Source organism: Pantherophis guttatus, chromosome 1 (genome assembly GCF_059756535.1).
Source record: "Pantherophis guttatus breed Tessera chromosome 1, ASM5975653v1, whole genome shotgun sequence".
In the NCBI taxonomy this organism is placed as follows: Eukaryota; Metazoa; Chordata; class Lepidosauria; order Squamata; family Colubridae; genus Pantherophis; species Pantherophis guttatus.
In genome coordinates this window covers 258,272,639-258,290,022 of record NC_142063.1, presented here as the reverse complement: position 1 = coordinate 258,290,022, position 17,384 = coordinate 258,272,639, and the positions used below count along the sequence as shown (strand labels likewise).

General features: G+C 33.8%; 1 protein-coding gene across 2 annotated transcripts in view; it reads left to right on the top strand.

The window, feature by feature from the left end:
• HBS1L (HBS1 like translational GTPase) overlaps positions 1–17,384 on the top strand; it is a 50,532-nt gene that overhangs the window by 2,836 nt on the left and 30,312 nt on the right. The window contains exons 3-5 of one of the 2 annotated variants that reach the window (XM_034418855.3): positions 766–894; positions 4,718–4,912; positions 5,533–8,249. In XM_034418855.3, coding sequence (XP_034274746.2) covers positions 766–894; positions 4,718–4,912; positions 5,533–6,992 — 1,784 coding nt within the window. In that variant the 3' untranslated portion in view covers positions 6,993–8,249. Of the gene's footprint in view, positions 1–765; positions 895–4,717; positions 4,913–5,532; positions 8,250–17,384 lie in introns of those variants that run through there. The other variant, XM_034418854.3, reaches the window with a different exon arrangement.

Sequence of the window (17,384 nt, the reverse complement as noted above, 5' to 3'; positions counted from 1 at the left end):
ATAATATTTTCCAAATTACAACTCCTATGGGATCATGAATCCTGGATTTTGAACTCTTTCTGTAAGTTATTTCATTTGAAGTACTTTGATTGAAAAAGGTTTCCCAATGATGTACTATTTTGCCCAGTTAAACAGGCATTTTAGAGTGGCAGAGTTTTAGTAGTATATAGATGGATAGATGTATGCAAAATAACTTGGCATACAGTCTGCTAAGAATGGAATAATGAATGGAGGCAAAAATTCCTAGTACAGCTTATTTGCTTATGAGCACTTTAGAAATTGGTTTGGAGCTGATATCTGGTAAAATCAGCTTACTTGAAGAATACTACTGCTCAAGTCTGAATTTCCTATCTATATCTAAAGTCTAATATCATGTATATCTCTTCTTATACCCACTCAGTCAGAGCAAAAAGAATAGAAATAATGAAACTTCATATATAATTAGAAGATGTATTTAAAATGACTTTGGAGATTATTCATACCACATGATTACGCTATAACAAATATTCTTTCATCATCTGTAATGAAAAGTTTTAATTCTTTGAAACATTTAAAAGGCAAACTAATTTTCCCAGCCTCATAATTAAACAAATGACCAAGAATAAACTATAGAAATTAGAATCAGATTTGCAAAAATATCTACTGTGAATTGGTAATAAATATTTGTAGTTCTTGAAAAGACATCAAAAGTTTTAGAATAGAAAGGCAAATTAATTATGGACATTTCACCCAGATGATCCTTGTTCTATTCTTATTTTATTGTAGCTGCTCAGTTTATTTATTCAAAACGAGATAATACTTCAGTCTCTGCAGAACCTTTAGAGGAACATGATTATGAAGACTCTGAACATAGCAATTTTATCTCCAGTCACCAGCTGACTGGACTTGAAAAAGGTATTATACAAATAATAACTATTTAATGTGTGTAGATTTAATGTGCGTACTTTGTGTTCTCTGTTTATTGGTTTACAGAAATACTTGATTTTCAGTAAACTGGTATACTTGGCTGACATTTGCATTTGAAAGAACTGATGCAACAAGTTAAAATCTGTGTAAAACTTCTAACACTAAGCAAATGATGGTAGAAGGTGGAAAGACAGACAGATGGGGCAAGGAGACTTGGTATCACACTCCTTTAATCTACCTTGTTAGGTCACATCATTTCAATAATTCCCAGTGAAAAATACTCAGAAATTACTCAGAAGCTACTCTGATGTAAATGTATGATTTTAAGAATTTTACAATTTCTATAAAGGGGCTAGTAGTTCCACTGCCACTAGAGTATCTTTACTTTATACCAGCCAGAAACCAACCCATCACAAGAATTAATATAGCCATCTAATGGTATCCCATACCTCCATGGCCTCAAGCTTGATGTCAAAACCAGGACTTCAAAGCCTTGCTAAAGGTCAGTGGGTTGGGATAAGTTTGATCACAAGGTGACTGATATTGCACTGGTTGAGTATGGTGACAGAAAAAAATACTTTCATGGATCCAGTTGGAAGACACTTCTGATGGATGGAACCTGGAACATGCCTCTCCTAGTGGATCTTACAGGATGGATACCTACAATTGTGGAGAGATAGTCCCACAAGTAACCCATTTTCCAAGTTGACTACCAGCACTTTGAATTAAAATCAGAAGTGCATCGGCAGCCAGTGGAGCTTATGGAGCAGAGTGTCTGTGAAGATTCACAATCATCCAGGTCATAGTTGTGCCTCTGCTTTTTTTCTTCAAAAGGCAACTGGACTGATTTTTCCTTGATGAAGAAGAAGAAATTGTTTCACTTTGGATCCAAGAAGTTTCATCAGTTCTGATGACAGGGATGGAAGGATGGGTACTAACAGTTGAGACTGGATGGGAGGATGGAAGGATAGGTTCTGATAGGATGGTGGGGGGATGAAAGAATTGTATTTCTTTGCAGTCATCTGGTTGTTAGCACTCTGAGAGCTGTTGAGGCCACTTGGGGCCCTCAGGGTCACCTGAATCAGGATGCAATTGGTTGCGGAATCTTCTTGGAACTGCTGCAAGGGCTGTGTTGTAAATTGAAGATAGGGGATGTTTTATTCTTTTCCATTTGTTGAGGGAGGGGTGTTCAATTCTAACAGATGGATTCTTTTACCCCTCTTTCAAACCAATGATCTTCTCTATCCAGAATGTGGACTTTGCTGCCTTTAAAAGAGTGACCTTTGTATTTCAAATGCAGATGGACCACTGAATCTTGTCCTGATGGGTTTGATCTTCTATGTTGTGCTATACATTTGTGAAGTTCTTGTTTTGTTTCACCAATGTACAGATATGCATGTGTTTCACTGCATTGTTTTGCATATATCACATTGCTCAGTAGGTAAACTTTCAGCCCAGTAATAAGGTAAGGTTCTGATCACTCCTATTTTGTGTTCCAGTGAATGGTGAGAATCAAAATGCAAATACTGATTTCTGTGCGTGGGTTTTCTGTAAACTTCAGTGTTAAGGCTTCTGTGTTCCTTAATGTGCACTGCACAGTCCAGTCCAGTCCAGGAAAGCCAGACTATTTTCCTTAACATCTTCCTCTGTGACCTTAATGTACTTGTCCACCGAGTTGATGTGTTTGATGAAGGCTTCCACTTCCTGTAGAAATCTTGATCCAAGTAACATCCACATACCTATACTAGTGAGTGGGTGGAAATCCTGCGAAAGTGTTTAGGGCTTTGGTTTCTACCTCTTCCATGTAGAGATTGACCACAATGAGGGACACAAGTGAACCTATGGCGCAGCTGTGTTTTTGTCTGTAGAAACTTCCATTATATTTAAAATGAAATAAAATTATGCACTAGGTAACAGTAACAGAGTTGGAAGGGACCTTGGAGGTCATCTAGTCCAACCCCTGCTCACACAGGAGACCTATATGCACTTATAACTCCACACTGCTGCATTTTTTACAAGCTGAAGCTTCCAAATACTTTCAAAGGCAGCCCCATGAAGACCACATTGCAGGAATCCTTTTGGGAGAAGACTAAAACATATGATCAGGGCTCCCTGGCCAGGAACAGCTGCAATTGGCACACAAATGCAGTTGTGCAAAGATGCTCCTGCCATGGCTGCCATTTGTTCTTTGAACAGGAAGTCCTCAAGTTGAACACAGGTTTTGCCCAGGATAACTGAACAATGTTTCATCAAAGCTGCCAATTTTGCCATCTCTGCAAATTCTATCAACTTTACCATCCATTTTTTCTTTGTAAGTCCTTTTAACTTCGTACATATAAAAGTCTTGATACTATTATCATATGCGAAAACATAGTTTCAAATGATTTTTCAATCTATATTTGAAAACCACTCTTAGAGTATTTGTGAGAAGCTGAAAGAAATGAAAATTTGGTTTTTGGATTTAATGTATTTTTTAATTGATATCTGTATCAAACAAAGTCAGAAGTCATTCTATTTCTATTTTCTTTACATTTTTTCTGTTTGCACTTTAATCTTGGTTTCCTCCTGACTTTCCCTTTTTTTCCAGTACTTTTTCTTGTTTGTTTATCATTTACTTTGGTTTTTAATATAATATTTAATATTGTATGTATAGAAAAGAATAAGAATAGAATATTTGGCCAAGTGTGATTAGACAGACAAGGAATTTGTCTCTGGTGCAGAAATAATAGTCTAATATATTATTATGCTGAATTATATTATGTTACTTATGTTATATTATGCTATGTTACATTATATCTTATGTTGGAACAGTACAAGGGATGGACGTTCCCCAGAACTAGGAAGTCCCAAAATCCAGAGCTACTAGGAAGTTGTTTTTTTTTTTTTTTAATTTGATTTATATGCCACCCTTCTCTGGAGATTCAGGGCGGCTTTACAACGCATTAAGCAATAGCCTTCATACTTTTGTATATTTTATACAAAGTCAGCTTATTGCCCCCACAATCTGGGTCCTCATTTTACCTACTTTAGAAAGGATGGAAGGCTGAGTCAACCTTGAGCCTGGTGAGATTTGAATTTACAGTAATTGCAGGCAGCTGATGTTAATAACAGTGCTTTAGTCTGCCGTACCACCAGGGCTCTTATTGATCATTATACTTTTAGCTCACCTTTTAAATATACTTTTTAATATATGTATCTTTATCATCTAGTGAACATACTTAATATGCCTGCCTCCTAATTTCCCTATCAGATCACATTACATAGCAAGAATGACTGGGCCAAAGTCATCCAACCAGCTTTCAGGCCTAAGGGGTATCTAAAACTTAGTCTCCTGGTTTCTAGGGCAGTACCTTAACCACTACACCAAACAGGGAGTAAGCAAAATACCCTAACTATGATGCCAAATCTGGCTCTAGCATGAAATTTGATTACTCTGCTTTGTGTCTCTCTTTTAAATACTTTGACTAATACATTGATTTTCAAATTTGCATTCATCTTAATCTATTTCTATAATGTATTTTTATATTAGGATTAAATGTATTAAAAATATTGAATAATAAGTTCAGTATTGGAGCTACATGTATGTCCATGCTTGCTCCAAAACATTCTATTGCCTTCCAATCTGAAATGCTTCCAATCTGAAATGTATTACGGTATATTTTAAAAGTGCATGAAATCTGTATTTTTTCTTCCTGGATGAAAATTGTGGTGATTATTTAAAAGAAATTAAAATATCTATTTTCAGCTGTTTGCATGATTTTTTTCTGCAAGATTTACCCCTAATAATTCATCATTTCATCCCATTATTTAGCTCAGCTAAATTCATGCCTTGGTCATATGAAAGAAGTTCTTGGAGATTCAGTGCCAGAAAAAATGCTGGTGGAAGCAGTACTCAGCAAAAACTTTGATATACAGCAAGCTTTGGACTCTATCCTTGCACAAGACAATAAGCAAAATGGGAAGACCAAGAATGAGGATAATATAATTGTAGGAAAACCAACTAAAGGTACGTTTATATTTATATTTGCAGAATTAACAGGTAAAGTTTTAAAAGGGGCACTTTTTATGTGTGGGAGTCAGTCTTGACTCCTGGTCATTACATGAGCAAGTTCATGTTGTCTTGGCACATTTTCAGAAGCACATTTTCAGAAGCACTACTGCTAGGAAAGAGTGCCTGGCTCAAGGTCACTTGATTGGCTTTGTGCCTAAAGCTGGGCTTGAACTCACCGTCTCCTGGTTTCTTTAGCCAGTACCCCAAACTGATTGTTCTATAAATTGAGTAGCGAAATAATACATCTAAATGTAACACAAAAGTGCTACTTGGCATACAATTAAATCTTAGTCTCACAAAGATAAATAGTGCATCCTGTAAATATAATTTGGAGACAAACTGTGTGCTATATTAATTCCTTTAATAGTAATTTTAATTAAATTGAACGCATGTGAAGTTGAATTCATGAACATATAATGTATTACTCTAAATATAGTTTCAATAATGTTTGTTAATTAAATGCCTTTCATGTTTTTTTTTCTTGATTTTGCTGTTGTCTTTCCTGCTTGCAAATTGAAACTATCATTACTGTGACCTTGCATCTGTCTTGGAATTGTTGGCTGTTGTAAGGTAAGGCTTATTTTGTTCAGAAATATTTTCTAATATTAATCACTTGACTAATTTGGTTGAAAACATTTCTGATTCCACTGGTTCCTCCTTTAGTTTTAATGGTCCAATTGTCAATGCTGAATCCACTTATAATACTTCAGTTCCAAGTGATAAAATCCTCCTCAGATCCAAATGTTGGAAAACCCCTGCTAAAAAGAAAACTTTTACATCTTCATGCAAATCCTTGGAAATTATTCCTTTATCATTAGGTGATGGCAATGAACAATCCATCAAGTGTGACACTCTCCCACAAGCTAAGAGCAATAGCACTACAATTAGGGAACCTTGCACTGAATATGGCACTTGCTATAATTTGGGGGCTGAATTGCTTAAAGAAAACCTATCAGAAAAAAATTCTTGGAGTTGGGCTGAGTTTAAAGACCTTAAGAACTTAAAAGACATACTTAATGAAACAGGTGATTCATCAGATGCACAAGCTGGTTCATTAATCATGCGACAGAAAAAAGATGATTGTGGACCCAAAAGCTGCTTGGATAGTTACTTTGATAATTTAAAACTAGATAATATAAATGATACATCTAATAAAATGACTGAATCTTTTGAAAGCAAAAACAAGGGTTGCTTTCAAGGGTGCAGCAGCAATTCTTCGAAGGTTAGCAGCTTATCATTTTCAATGTCTGAAAGTCCATCACTGGCTGATCTCCTGCAGGAACATCAAGAAAGCAATTCAAGCAAGCCTTGCTCATTGCATAATCTTTGCAATTTACCCTCAGCAGACCTCACAGATATGGAATTAGAACATTCACCATTGTCTCAGCTAGCAAACCATCTTCCAGTATCATCTGGCATGACAGAACTCTCAGGATCCTTATCTTCCTTGACACATTCTAAGTCATCTCCAGTAAAAGAGCTTGAGAGTTTATCACTTTCAGATTTAATTGCAAAATCTATTGCAGTGGACAGCCCTGAAATAATAAACAGCCATTCAGAATTTCATTTAGCTAAAAAGGTGCAACCTTCAGTTGTAAATTCAGATATTGATCTAAGTGTACTTATTAGAAAATCAGTATTATCACCAGAGCCTGAAGAAATGCAGTTAAATACAATGCTTCCAGAAACTAAAGCTTTATTTTCAAAGCAGGGGCAGCAAATGTTTTTAACTAAAGTAAGCAAGAAAAGCAAAAAAAAAGTGAAGTCACCAATTTTAAAAGGCACTGTTTCATGGGCAAAAGCTTTGTGTGCAAAACCCTCCACTTTTGCTATAACTTTATGTCTTCATTACCCTTCAAAGAGATGTAAACATCAAAGTGTAAATATCCATAAGGCTTTTTTGTATAGCAGGCAAATACAAGAAGCAAAAGTTAATGAAATTGGACCCTTAATGGCAATCACTCCATTTGATTTCAAATCACCATCTCCTGATGATATTGTAAAATCAGGTCAAAAGAAGGCATTCACTAGGTAGTGCAATGAACCAATGTTAATTTTGATTATTTCTGAAGTTTAAACTGTTTTGTACAATATTATTTTGGATTCCAAATTGGAATAGATTTTGTAAAAGCAAAGTAAATTTCAGGTTATATTGGGTAGCTCAATTTTTAGTAAAGATTTTAAAGGATGCACTGGATTCTAGTCTTGTTATTGTTTTATCGCTTACTGAATTATTTTGGTTGGTTGGAGAAAATATTGTATGCAGTAGTTCTAAAAAAGAACAATATTAACACTATGATTTCAGATTTAAAAATTACATTGTGGAACAAATTCTTGAAAAAATATATTACTATAAGTAATTCACCAATTTTGTTTTTAATATTTGATATGCCACTTAAAAGCTTTGAGACATGTATTTTTCTTTTCCTACCTTTTACCTATTAATTCATAAATCTGAGTTACAATATGATTTGTTTATTTTGGTTTTAGCATAAAATGCAAATCTGTCCACTGCAGTTTGTCATTTTTGTGTTGTTTTTCAAGGATCTGTACATAAGTAAATGAAAAACAAATCATATTATGAATTAGACTTTTCTTTCATCTTTTTGTCATACATCTTGAAAATTAAGTAATGAAGACTCTGTAATAGTGTATAAACACTGTTGGGCATAGTAGTAAACAATTTATAAACTTTAATGAAAGCAGTTTTACTTATTTGAAAGCCATCCTGGCTTTTAGATAAGTTCTAAAAGACAGTATTGTAAACCCCTTTTTCACCTGGAATATTGTATAGCCAACGATGTAAGAATAGAAGGGAAGCTTATGTGATTAATCTTCTTCCCACTGAGAATCCGATTCAGTGGGGCCAATTGAAGATTATTGATAGAGTTTTAAGAGGATTACAGAAGGAAGATGGACTTGCCTGAACGTGATTGGAGAAATATTGCACTGTTTGTATGAAGTGACCAATCTGAAAATTCTCTTATTCCATAATGCTTATAGTATATGATAGGTCTCCCAGCCATTTTTGGTGGGGAAGGAGAGCCTTGAGGGGAAGGGCAGAAAAAAACCAGATCTATGATATCAAGTTGCTGGTTGTATATGCATCATTGGGCATTACAGTTTTAAAAAATATTTTTCTTTATTTTTTCATTTAATGAAGTAATTTTTTTTTTTTTTGCCGAAATAGGTATACATGGTAAGAACTGTTGCCAATCTTTTTTTTTCTGGACTATGTATTTCTTACATGTATATATGCATATATTGAAATATATTAAAGGTGCATGCTAAACATTTTAGATGCATTGTTTAAAAAAGCTCCTTCATTTCTTCCTTTGTGCAGTGGGCAAAAGAATTATAGAACTTCTACCCATAATTCCCCATGTCATTTTAACAAAGGAAACTCAGGTCATCAGCTTTATTAGAACAATTGGGATTCTTCCGAAGAGGTTGTTGAATGGTAGAAAGACAGGAGGGAAAATACATTTTTGTTCAAAGGATCCTCACCTGCCATTAATACAAAATATATATTTCTTTATATTTAGTAGATACCTTAGTGGAATAATATTGCATTAGTGTAACTGGGAATTATATATATATATATCAATTTTCTTACTTCTTCGTAGGGTTTATGTGTGTTTTTCTTCTAGCCAGGTTTTCCCTACGTAGCCAAGGTTTTTTTGTAGCTCCAGCTCAGTAGAGCTGGCTAGAAGAAAAACATATATATATATATATATATACACACATCTGTGAGTGCATAATATATATGAGAGAGATGATGTAATATATACTTTTTAAGCATGCGAAAATACAAATTTCATTCCATTGCATGTCAAAACAAATTATTTGTTGCAATTCAGGGAACTTGTTAAATATAAATGTTTATACATTTTTAAAAGAGTAAGAAAAATGTCTTTTCCATAATTTTCTGCTCCATGAAATGTTTTTTTTTTCTTTTTTCACTTTTGATAAATATTCTTACAATTCTGCCATGTACTCTTACAAAATTCAGGTCTCCCAATCTTTGTAAATGTAGGATTTTTCTCTTTTTCCCATAGAGAAACTTGAATAGATGAGAAAGTAAGGAAAAGGTCTCTGTGAGAGATATTGATAGGCAGCTGTACACACTTATTAATTCAAATAAGGGATAAACTGCACAATTGTTTTAATGTTGTGTATTTATCCAAATGTAGAACATCTTTATTGTATATATAAAAACATTATTGGATAAATTTTTAAATATGGTATTGATGTATATATTTAGATAAAAACAAATCTGTCCAAAGATGACATTTTATTTTCTTAATCTTATGATTGGTACTTGTTTCCTAGAATGTTTTAATCTACATTAAATTTTGAAAATATTTCTGATGTTAAATATTCTTTACATGTTGTGAGTATAATCTTTTTGTGGTGATTGTTGCTTTTTAATAAATTTTCTTTTTCCTGCCCAACATTCGGATACAGAAACTTAGTATATACACTGGCCATGAGTTTACTGTGCCATATCTCTGTTAAGTGAACTATTTATCCACTTATTCTCCACTACTTAAACCTGCGATTTAAAGGTAACCCAGAGGTATACTGATTTATAGAGGAGCATTCTATAGAACTGAAGGATAGGTAGATTGTTGTATGTATGGTGGATACTGGCCTCATATTGTAGATAGTTGTAAATCAAATTGTAAATTGTGTTTAAAAAGTGGGGGATAAAGTTGCATTTTTAGAGGAATCAAATGTGGATTTTGCATTTACATTTTATTAATATTTTAATGTTTTAAAGCTATACTTTTCTTTATGTGGATAAATGTAGTACAATTTTACTTGTGTGTATTTTTGAAGAATAAGATTGTTTAAATAATCCTTTAACTGAAACTTTTATGTTTATTTGGAGAATATAAAATGGGCTAAAAATATTCAGAGTTTTCTGAAGCCAGCATCACAGTTGTTTTATGCATTCAGTGTTTTAAAGTAAAATTGGCTTGTAATTTTCTTCATGAATTATATTCATAATAAAATTATGATTTAATCAGTTGGCTCACATTCTTTTGTGTATTTTTTGGACACCCAGAGTAGCTGTTTGATTGAACTTCCATTAATTAATGCAGTTTATTATATGCAATCAATGCTGGGAATGAGCTAGCATCCTGTCATTTTTAGGAGGAGGATTCTTAGGAGTGTGCATGGTAGAATGGGAAATTGTTGTTATCTTTGGAAGGTATTTAGTAGACATTTGACATTTTGTCTCATGTATCCTATTTATGTTTAAATTTTTTATTTAGTTTATTTATTTATTTTTATTTTTTTATTTTTTTAATTTGATTTATATGCCGCCCTTCTCCGGAGACTCAGGGTGGCTTACAGTGCGTTAAGCAATAGCCTTCATACTTTTGTATATTTTATACAAAGTCAGCTTATTGCTCCCACAAACTGGGTCCTCAATTTACCTACCTTAGAAAGGATGGAAGGCTGAGTCAACCTTGAGCCTGGCAAGATTCGAACTTACTTTAATTGCAGACAGCTGGTGTTAAATTACAGTGCCTTGTCTGCAGAGCTATCCAGGCTCCAGTTGGGGACAAAGGACAGTCTGAAATATAAATTTGTTGAGGATTATATACTTGTCCATTTGTACAAGATTCTGATCAATTTCTACTCGTTTCCTAGCAATTATTAATTTATTTTATTATATTTGTGTGTTGTCCATTCCATCTAGAGGCAACTCTGGGTGACTATTTCTTTAGATAAATTATTCAGTATTCCAACTAGTGGCAAATTATTTTTTTTATATAGGAGTAACTAAGAATGCAGAATTCCAGAAAATAGAAATTGAATTATTTTTTTCACAAGTAGTTAAATTATTATTATATAATTCCTTAATTCTTGATTAAACCATCCTGACAGAACTGAATCTACTACTAAAGACCTGATTTTTGAAAATCTTAGATTCAGTCCTTACAAATGTGTTCAGATTACTATGTTTTTTGAGGAAGAAAAGTATATAGAATTTAAATGTACAAAAAGCAGAAAAAGACAGATAAATTGCAAAGATATTTATGACATTAAGAAAAATAATCATACACTCAGAAAAGAAGAAACCTCTGAAGAGATGTTTTTCTTTCTGTTTATAGTTCAAATATATCCTCACTATGTTTTTCTTAGAATCAGGGATAATGGTGGGAAATCATAATATTTAATTCTGAATAATTAAGGAATTTTACATTCCTTTCTTTTACAAAGTTAAATAATATACTTCTAGTATGCCTAACATGCCTAAAAACTTAATGGAAATTTGAACGTGATATATGAAAGTGTATTTCTAATCCTAAACTATCATGTCCATGTGCCTTTAATAATTATATTCATAATATTTAAAAATATATTTCATATACATTTGGAGAACAGGTATGCTTTCTTAACAGTGGACTCAAGCAATCTGTCTTGGCCCACCTTTTAAACCTCCATTATTTATGTGGTTAAATGTAGAGGAAAAACCTCTGCACAAGCTACATCTGATTGCAGATTTCTGGAGTACCTCTATAAATAATATATATTTGTGTATGCTGGATTTGGGTGCTTTTTTTGTTTTTATTCTTTTATTACTGTTATGAGTTGTTCTTGGATTATGTTACATAAGATGGACAGACATATAAGTCTTACATTGTTCTGTTCATATACAATTATGAATATTCTGCTTACAATTGTATATGTCCTATGTTTCTTGGCAAACTCTAATGAGTAAAACAGTATGCTTGAAAAAGTGCACAAAATCTATTGAAAGTGTAGGAATTGAAAATATAATTGAACGTTAGATTTAGATTTCTGAGATCTATAGTAATATGACTAGCAAACCCTAACTATACAAAATAATAATAATTCAGAGTAAGAGAAGTTATGTAAATCTGTACGTAACTTTTTGGGTGAAGATTGCCTTGCAGTAGATTATTTTATTCCTTATTAGTGTAGGGTTAACAGAAAATACAGCTCTACTTAGCATGAAAAAGTGGTGTTAACATCTTAGTATTCAGAAACCTTTTTTCTGTCTTATGGATCACAAAAATAGTTGCAAATAAAAAATCCTCATTCAAAATAATGTAATTAAAAACATGTAAATATTGAAATAGCTTATTTATTTTTTCATTATTCAGAGCAATAAAATGTGGAGTATTAAACAGAATGTCTGTGCAAAAGTGTCTCTTGGGACATTTGCAAGTCACAGAATCTGTCTGATACAGCTGTGTGTGGGCTTCTGAAAGGAAGTGGCTGATGTCAGAAGCAGTGAGAAACGTTTTTAAAAAATGAAATTCAGTTTATATACACCTACACTGGAAAAAATGACACTCCAAGATCTTTTCCCTAAGATGCTGGTTTGCAATGTTAAAGCCAGCATACAATGTTTTGGAAGAATATTGCTTAAAAAAGTGATAGTTGATTTCTTTGATATGTATATCAACCAATAATTTACATCTTAAAAAAAAACAGCCAGTAGGTTCAAAGTAAGATAATTTAACTGAAACATTTTTTTTTTGGATGGTTATTCCATCTAAGACTTGTTTTAGTATTTGGAAATCCCATTGCAGAAAAATCTATCTGATAAGGGAATCCCACAAACACATAATAACAATCTTGTGAGTTATAACTCGTATTTCCATAATAAGATTAGATAGAAAACTTAGTTTTATAAGGTTTATATCCATCCTAGATTATTACCGCTTCACACCAGGCAAACATTGATAGCTTTCTATATTTTTTTAAACAGCTCTGGAAACAGCTTTACAATTTGTCATATGTAACTTTTTTCAAAAAAAAAATGCCAACATATTCAGAATACTTGCTTTACTAATACATGTATTTACTTACTGAAGTTTATATGCTGTTCCAAGCCGAGTCTAAGCAGTTTATATTTCCTTGTTAAAGACTAAAAATGTAAAAGCATATAACAAAAGAACAATGATCAGAAACAAATAAAATTATTTAAAAAATCTATGATAACCAAATATCAATAAAAAACTCAGCCCATGATGAAGGTTCCAACTCATTTTTTTTTTAAAAAAAAAAACTATGTTCATTGTTTGTATTATTTTTGTTGTAAGCCGCCCAGAATCCCTTGGGAGTTGGGCGGCATAGAAATATGATTAATTAAATTAAATTAAATATTACTTTGTGTCCCTTAATTCTCTTTAAAAGCCAAGTTTTTATGGCTTTCCTAAAACTCAACTGTATTGAGGTTAGTGTGAAGTTTAGAGGTAAATTGTTCTAAAGAGAAGGCCTGCAAATAGAAAAAAAAGCCCTCAACTCTTTGGTCTATGTTGATGCCAGTCTCTTAGAGGATGGATTTGGAGCAGTTATTGAACATACAAACAAGTTATTGAATATACAAACATCACTAGGAGCAGGTGTTCTGAAGATGCCTAGGTCCTGAGCTATTAAGAGCTTTAAGAATGATAACCAGTACCTTGAATTGCATGCAGAAGCTGAATGACAAAATATGCAGCATTCAAAGCAGGATATTAAATGGAAAGATTTTGGAACTCCATCACTGTAGCATCTTAATTCTGTATATTTGAAGGTTCTGGATGATCTTCAAAGATATACCATCTTCAAATATATACCATCTTCAAAGATATACCATTTAGAATGAATTATAATGAATCTTCACAGCTACACAATCTTAAAATCATAGAATACTAGGGTTGAAAGAGACCTTGGAGGTCTTCTAGTCCAAGCTCCTACCCAAGGCAGAAGTCTTTATAATATCTAAGACAAATGGTTTCTTATCTTTTCTTGAAAACCTCCAGCAATGGAGCACCCATAATTTCAAGAGGCAGGCTGTTCCACTGTTTAGTAGTTCTCACTGACAGGAATTTTCTCCATATTTCCAAGTTAAATCTTCCTCTGATGAGCTTCTTCTCCTACCCCCAGGTACTATGGAGAATAAATCAATACCTTCTTCCCTGTGGCAACCCTTTTAAGTATTAGAAGACCACTATTATGTCTCCTTTCAGTCTTCTCTTTCTTAAGCAAACATATCTACAGGTAGTCCTCAACTTACAACCACAATTGAACTTACAACCCAAAATTTTTGTTGCTAAGTGAGACTTGTTAAGTGAATTTTGCTCCATTTTACAACCTTTCTTGCCACAGTTGTTAAGTAAATCACTGTAGTTGTTATTAACACGGTTGTTAAGTGAATCTTGCTTTCCCATTGACTTTGCTTGTCAAAAAGTTGCAAAAGATGATCATATGATTGTGGGACACTGCAACTGTCATAAATATGAGTCAGTTGCCAAATACCTGAATTTTGATTACATGACCATGGGGCCTTAGTATTTCTTTTTTTAATATTGTGGATGTCCAGAATTGGGCACACAGTTCCAAATGTGGCCTCACCAGTGTGATATAGAGCAGTACTAACATTTCCCTTGATTTTGATACTACCCTTCTGTTCATGCAGCCCAGGACTACATTGGCTTTTTTGGTAGTGCAGCAGACTGTTGACTCATACTTGAGTGGTGGTCCACCAGGACATCTAGATTCCTCTCATAGCATTACTGTTGGGCTATGTACTGCCTATCCTGCATCTGCATCTGGTTTTCCTGCCTAAATGCAGGACCTTGTTTTTCTCGACACTGAACTGCATCTTGTTGGATAGAGCTCAATACTCAAAATTTGTCAAGATCCTTCTGAATCTTGAGTCTATTTTCTGAAGTGTTAGGAATTCACCTCAGTTTTGTGTCATCCACAACTTTTGTGAGTTCCACTTCTATCCCCTCATCTAGGTCATTTATGAAGATAATGAAGAGCACTTGGCCCAAGACAGAACCTTGAGTAAGCCCACTGCATACTTTCTTCCTTGTAAATGCAATTCTATTAACTACCACCCACTGAGTTTAATTGGTCAGCCAACTGCAAATCCATCTGGTAGTGGTACTGTCTATCCCCACTGTTCTATCTTTCCCAGAAGTAGGCTGTGGTCTACTTTATTAAATGCCTTACTACCATCTAAATATACTATATCTGTAACATTTTATTTTAAAGTTTGGAACCATTTCAGTTCTTTTCCAAGCCGTGGGCAACTTTTCTAGGAGCTTTCAAAGTTTTCATTCAGTGGTTCAGAGATTATGTCTGCCAGCTCCTTCAGTAACCTGGGATTTAAACCATTTGATCCAGGAGACTTGAACTTGTTCAGAGCAACTAGATGTTCTCTAACCAATTCCTTATTTATTTTGACCTACATTCCTCTTTGTCTCCCAGAGGAGAGCTTATGACATATAGAGCTATTTTTTTCTTTTCTGTAAAGATAGATACCAAAAAGGAATTAAGTACTTCTGCCTTCTCCATGTTTCGCATTTGTTGCAAGTCTTAGCTCATTCTGAGCTTTAGCTTTCCTGACTCCATTCTTGTAAATTCCGGCTGTTTGTTGGTATTCTGCTCTAGTTACAAGCCCCTCTTATAACATTTTTCATGTTTGTCCTTTTTGTCCTTCATCTTGTCAAGTGAGCTTTTTGTGTAATGACACTGGTCTTTTCAGATATCTCTTGTTTTTATTTCCCTTTATTATCTTGTTTTTGAGTCTCCTAAGCATCCTAAGCTGTTTTGTCCCTCTAGGATTTCCATCCAAGGAATCCTTCCTATTCTTTCTCTTAGTTTGTTGAATTCAGCTCTCTTAAAATCTAGAACACTATTTTTTGTTCGATTACCCTTTCCTGAATTATGGTGAATCCCTGTGTAATATGGTTTCTCCCTCCAAACGTTCCTAAAACCTTCACTCCTTTATCCATTTCATCCCTGTTAGTATCAAGTTCAGTATAGCTGACCGTCTGGTTCCCTCCTCTACCTGTCAGGAACCTCAGTTCTTTAAGCAAGGCTTGTGAATCCAAAAGCATTCCCAGCTTATGAGCCACTTCTACATGAAAAGTGTAGTTCCGTCCACAACAGAGATGGAATATCCTTGTAATTAGGTTTCTGCACCAAAGCCACTCTGTTTTGCTGGAATTAAGTCTGTGCTTCTACTTTCCCACCTAGACTCTAGAAGCCTCCAGGCACCAGGATAGGACTTCTCCCAAATTGCCTGTTCATCCTGGATCAAAATGTATCTGCATATTCCATAGTATCTAAGACCATGCTGGTGAATGAACCAACCCCCCCCCCCCGCCCCATAGCAATAATGTTAAATAACAGGAGCAAAAGCATTGAAAGCTATCATCAGAAGAACAAAGAACATGACTGCTCCCCCTTCTTATTGATTGAAATCTTCCCTTCAGAAAGGATAAGAACCATTGTGAAAGTAAAACTGCCATACCCGGGTTTGGGAGGGTCAATGCAACTAAGTGGTGTGTCCCCCCCCCCAATTAGATTTATGTCAGCGTTCACAATTTTGGATTTAGAGTTCAAGTATTTGTTTCTATAACTAACACGTTTAGATAGTAGATAATGTGGGAAAATTTATTCAGTATTTTTAAATGTTCTATTAACTTGGCACTATTACTGCCACTATGACACACAAATAAAAATCAAACCAGCATGCCTTTGCACATAGAACCATGAGTCAAAACTAGATTTCCCAAACTGGTATTGTGTCCTTAACATTAGTACTGAATGCTGCATGTGGCATAGCTAAAACTAAGCGTTATATGGATGTTTTGCCCAAAAACCTAAAAGCAGAAAAGATCAGCATCTATAAGTATATCTGATAATGACCATAGTACATGGAAGATTAGAAGTGGAACGCATGATAAAAAAACATGAATTAATTTATCACATGAAATCAAAGAATAAAACAATGTGCATTTGCAAAGCTAAATGAAGGGAAAATTGTAATAAATCTGAAAGATAGTAGTTTAATCTACAGTGGAATTATGCTTCGAAATGAATGTTTATGTTCAATTATGATGAGCTAAGATGGTTGGTATGGATAAATTGGTATTATCTATATTGCTGAATAGTTAATAAGCATAGGTTGGTCATAGCTGATGTTTTGCTCCAGTGAGAAGTGAATTTAAAACAAATATGCATTGTGGGGGATGAACAATGTCTTGAATGAAAGCAATCTGAGATAATTTAATTTAATTTAGTCAATTTACTAATTTATTGATTCTAGGAGACCCTTAGCATTTTAGGTGACATGAATGGATGGAACTAGACAGTACAGAAAGTGTACAGAAGTGAGTACAGAAAAAAGCTTTGAGTCAAGAATAAATGAGAGAGCTGAGTTTTAGTAATTTCTCTGAAAAAGTGCCATAAAAGTGGGAAAGTTTTAATTTTTTCTTTATTATTATAATGCAACAAAAATGGAAAAAAATATACAAAGTAAAATAATAAAAAACTGTAATAGCCATATAAATGCACCAAACACTTAATATATCATTAAAAAAAATAATACAACTCAATTAAACAACAAATTAAAACTTTGTCCAGATGTAATCATATT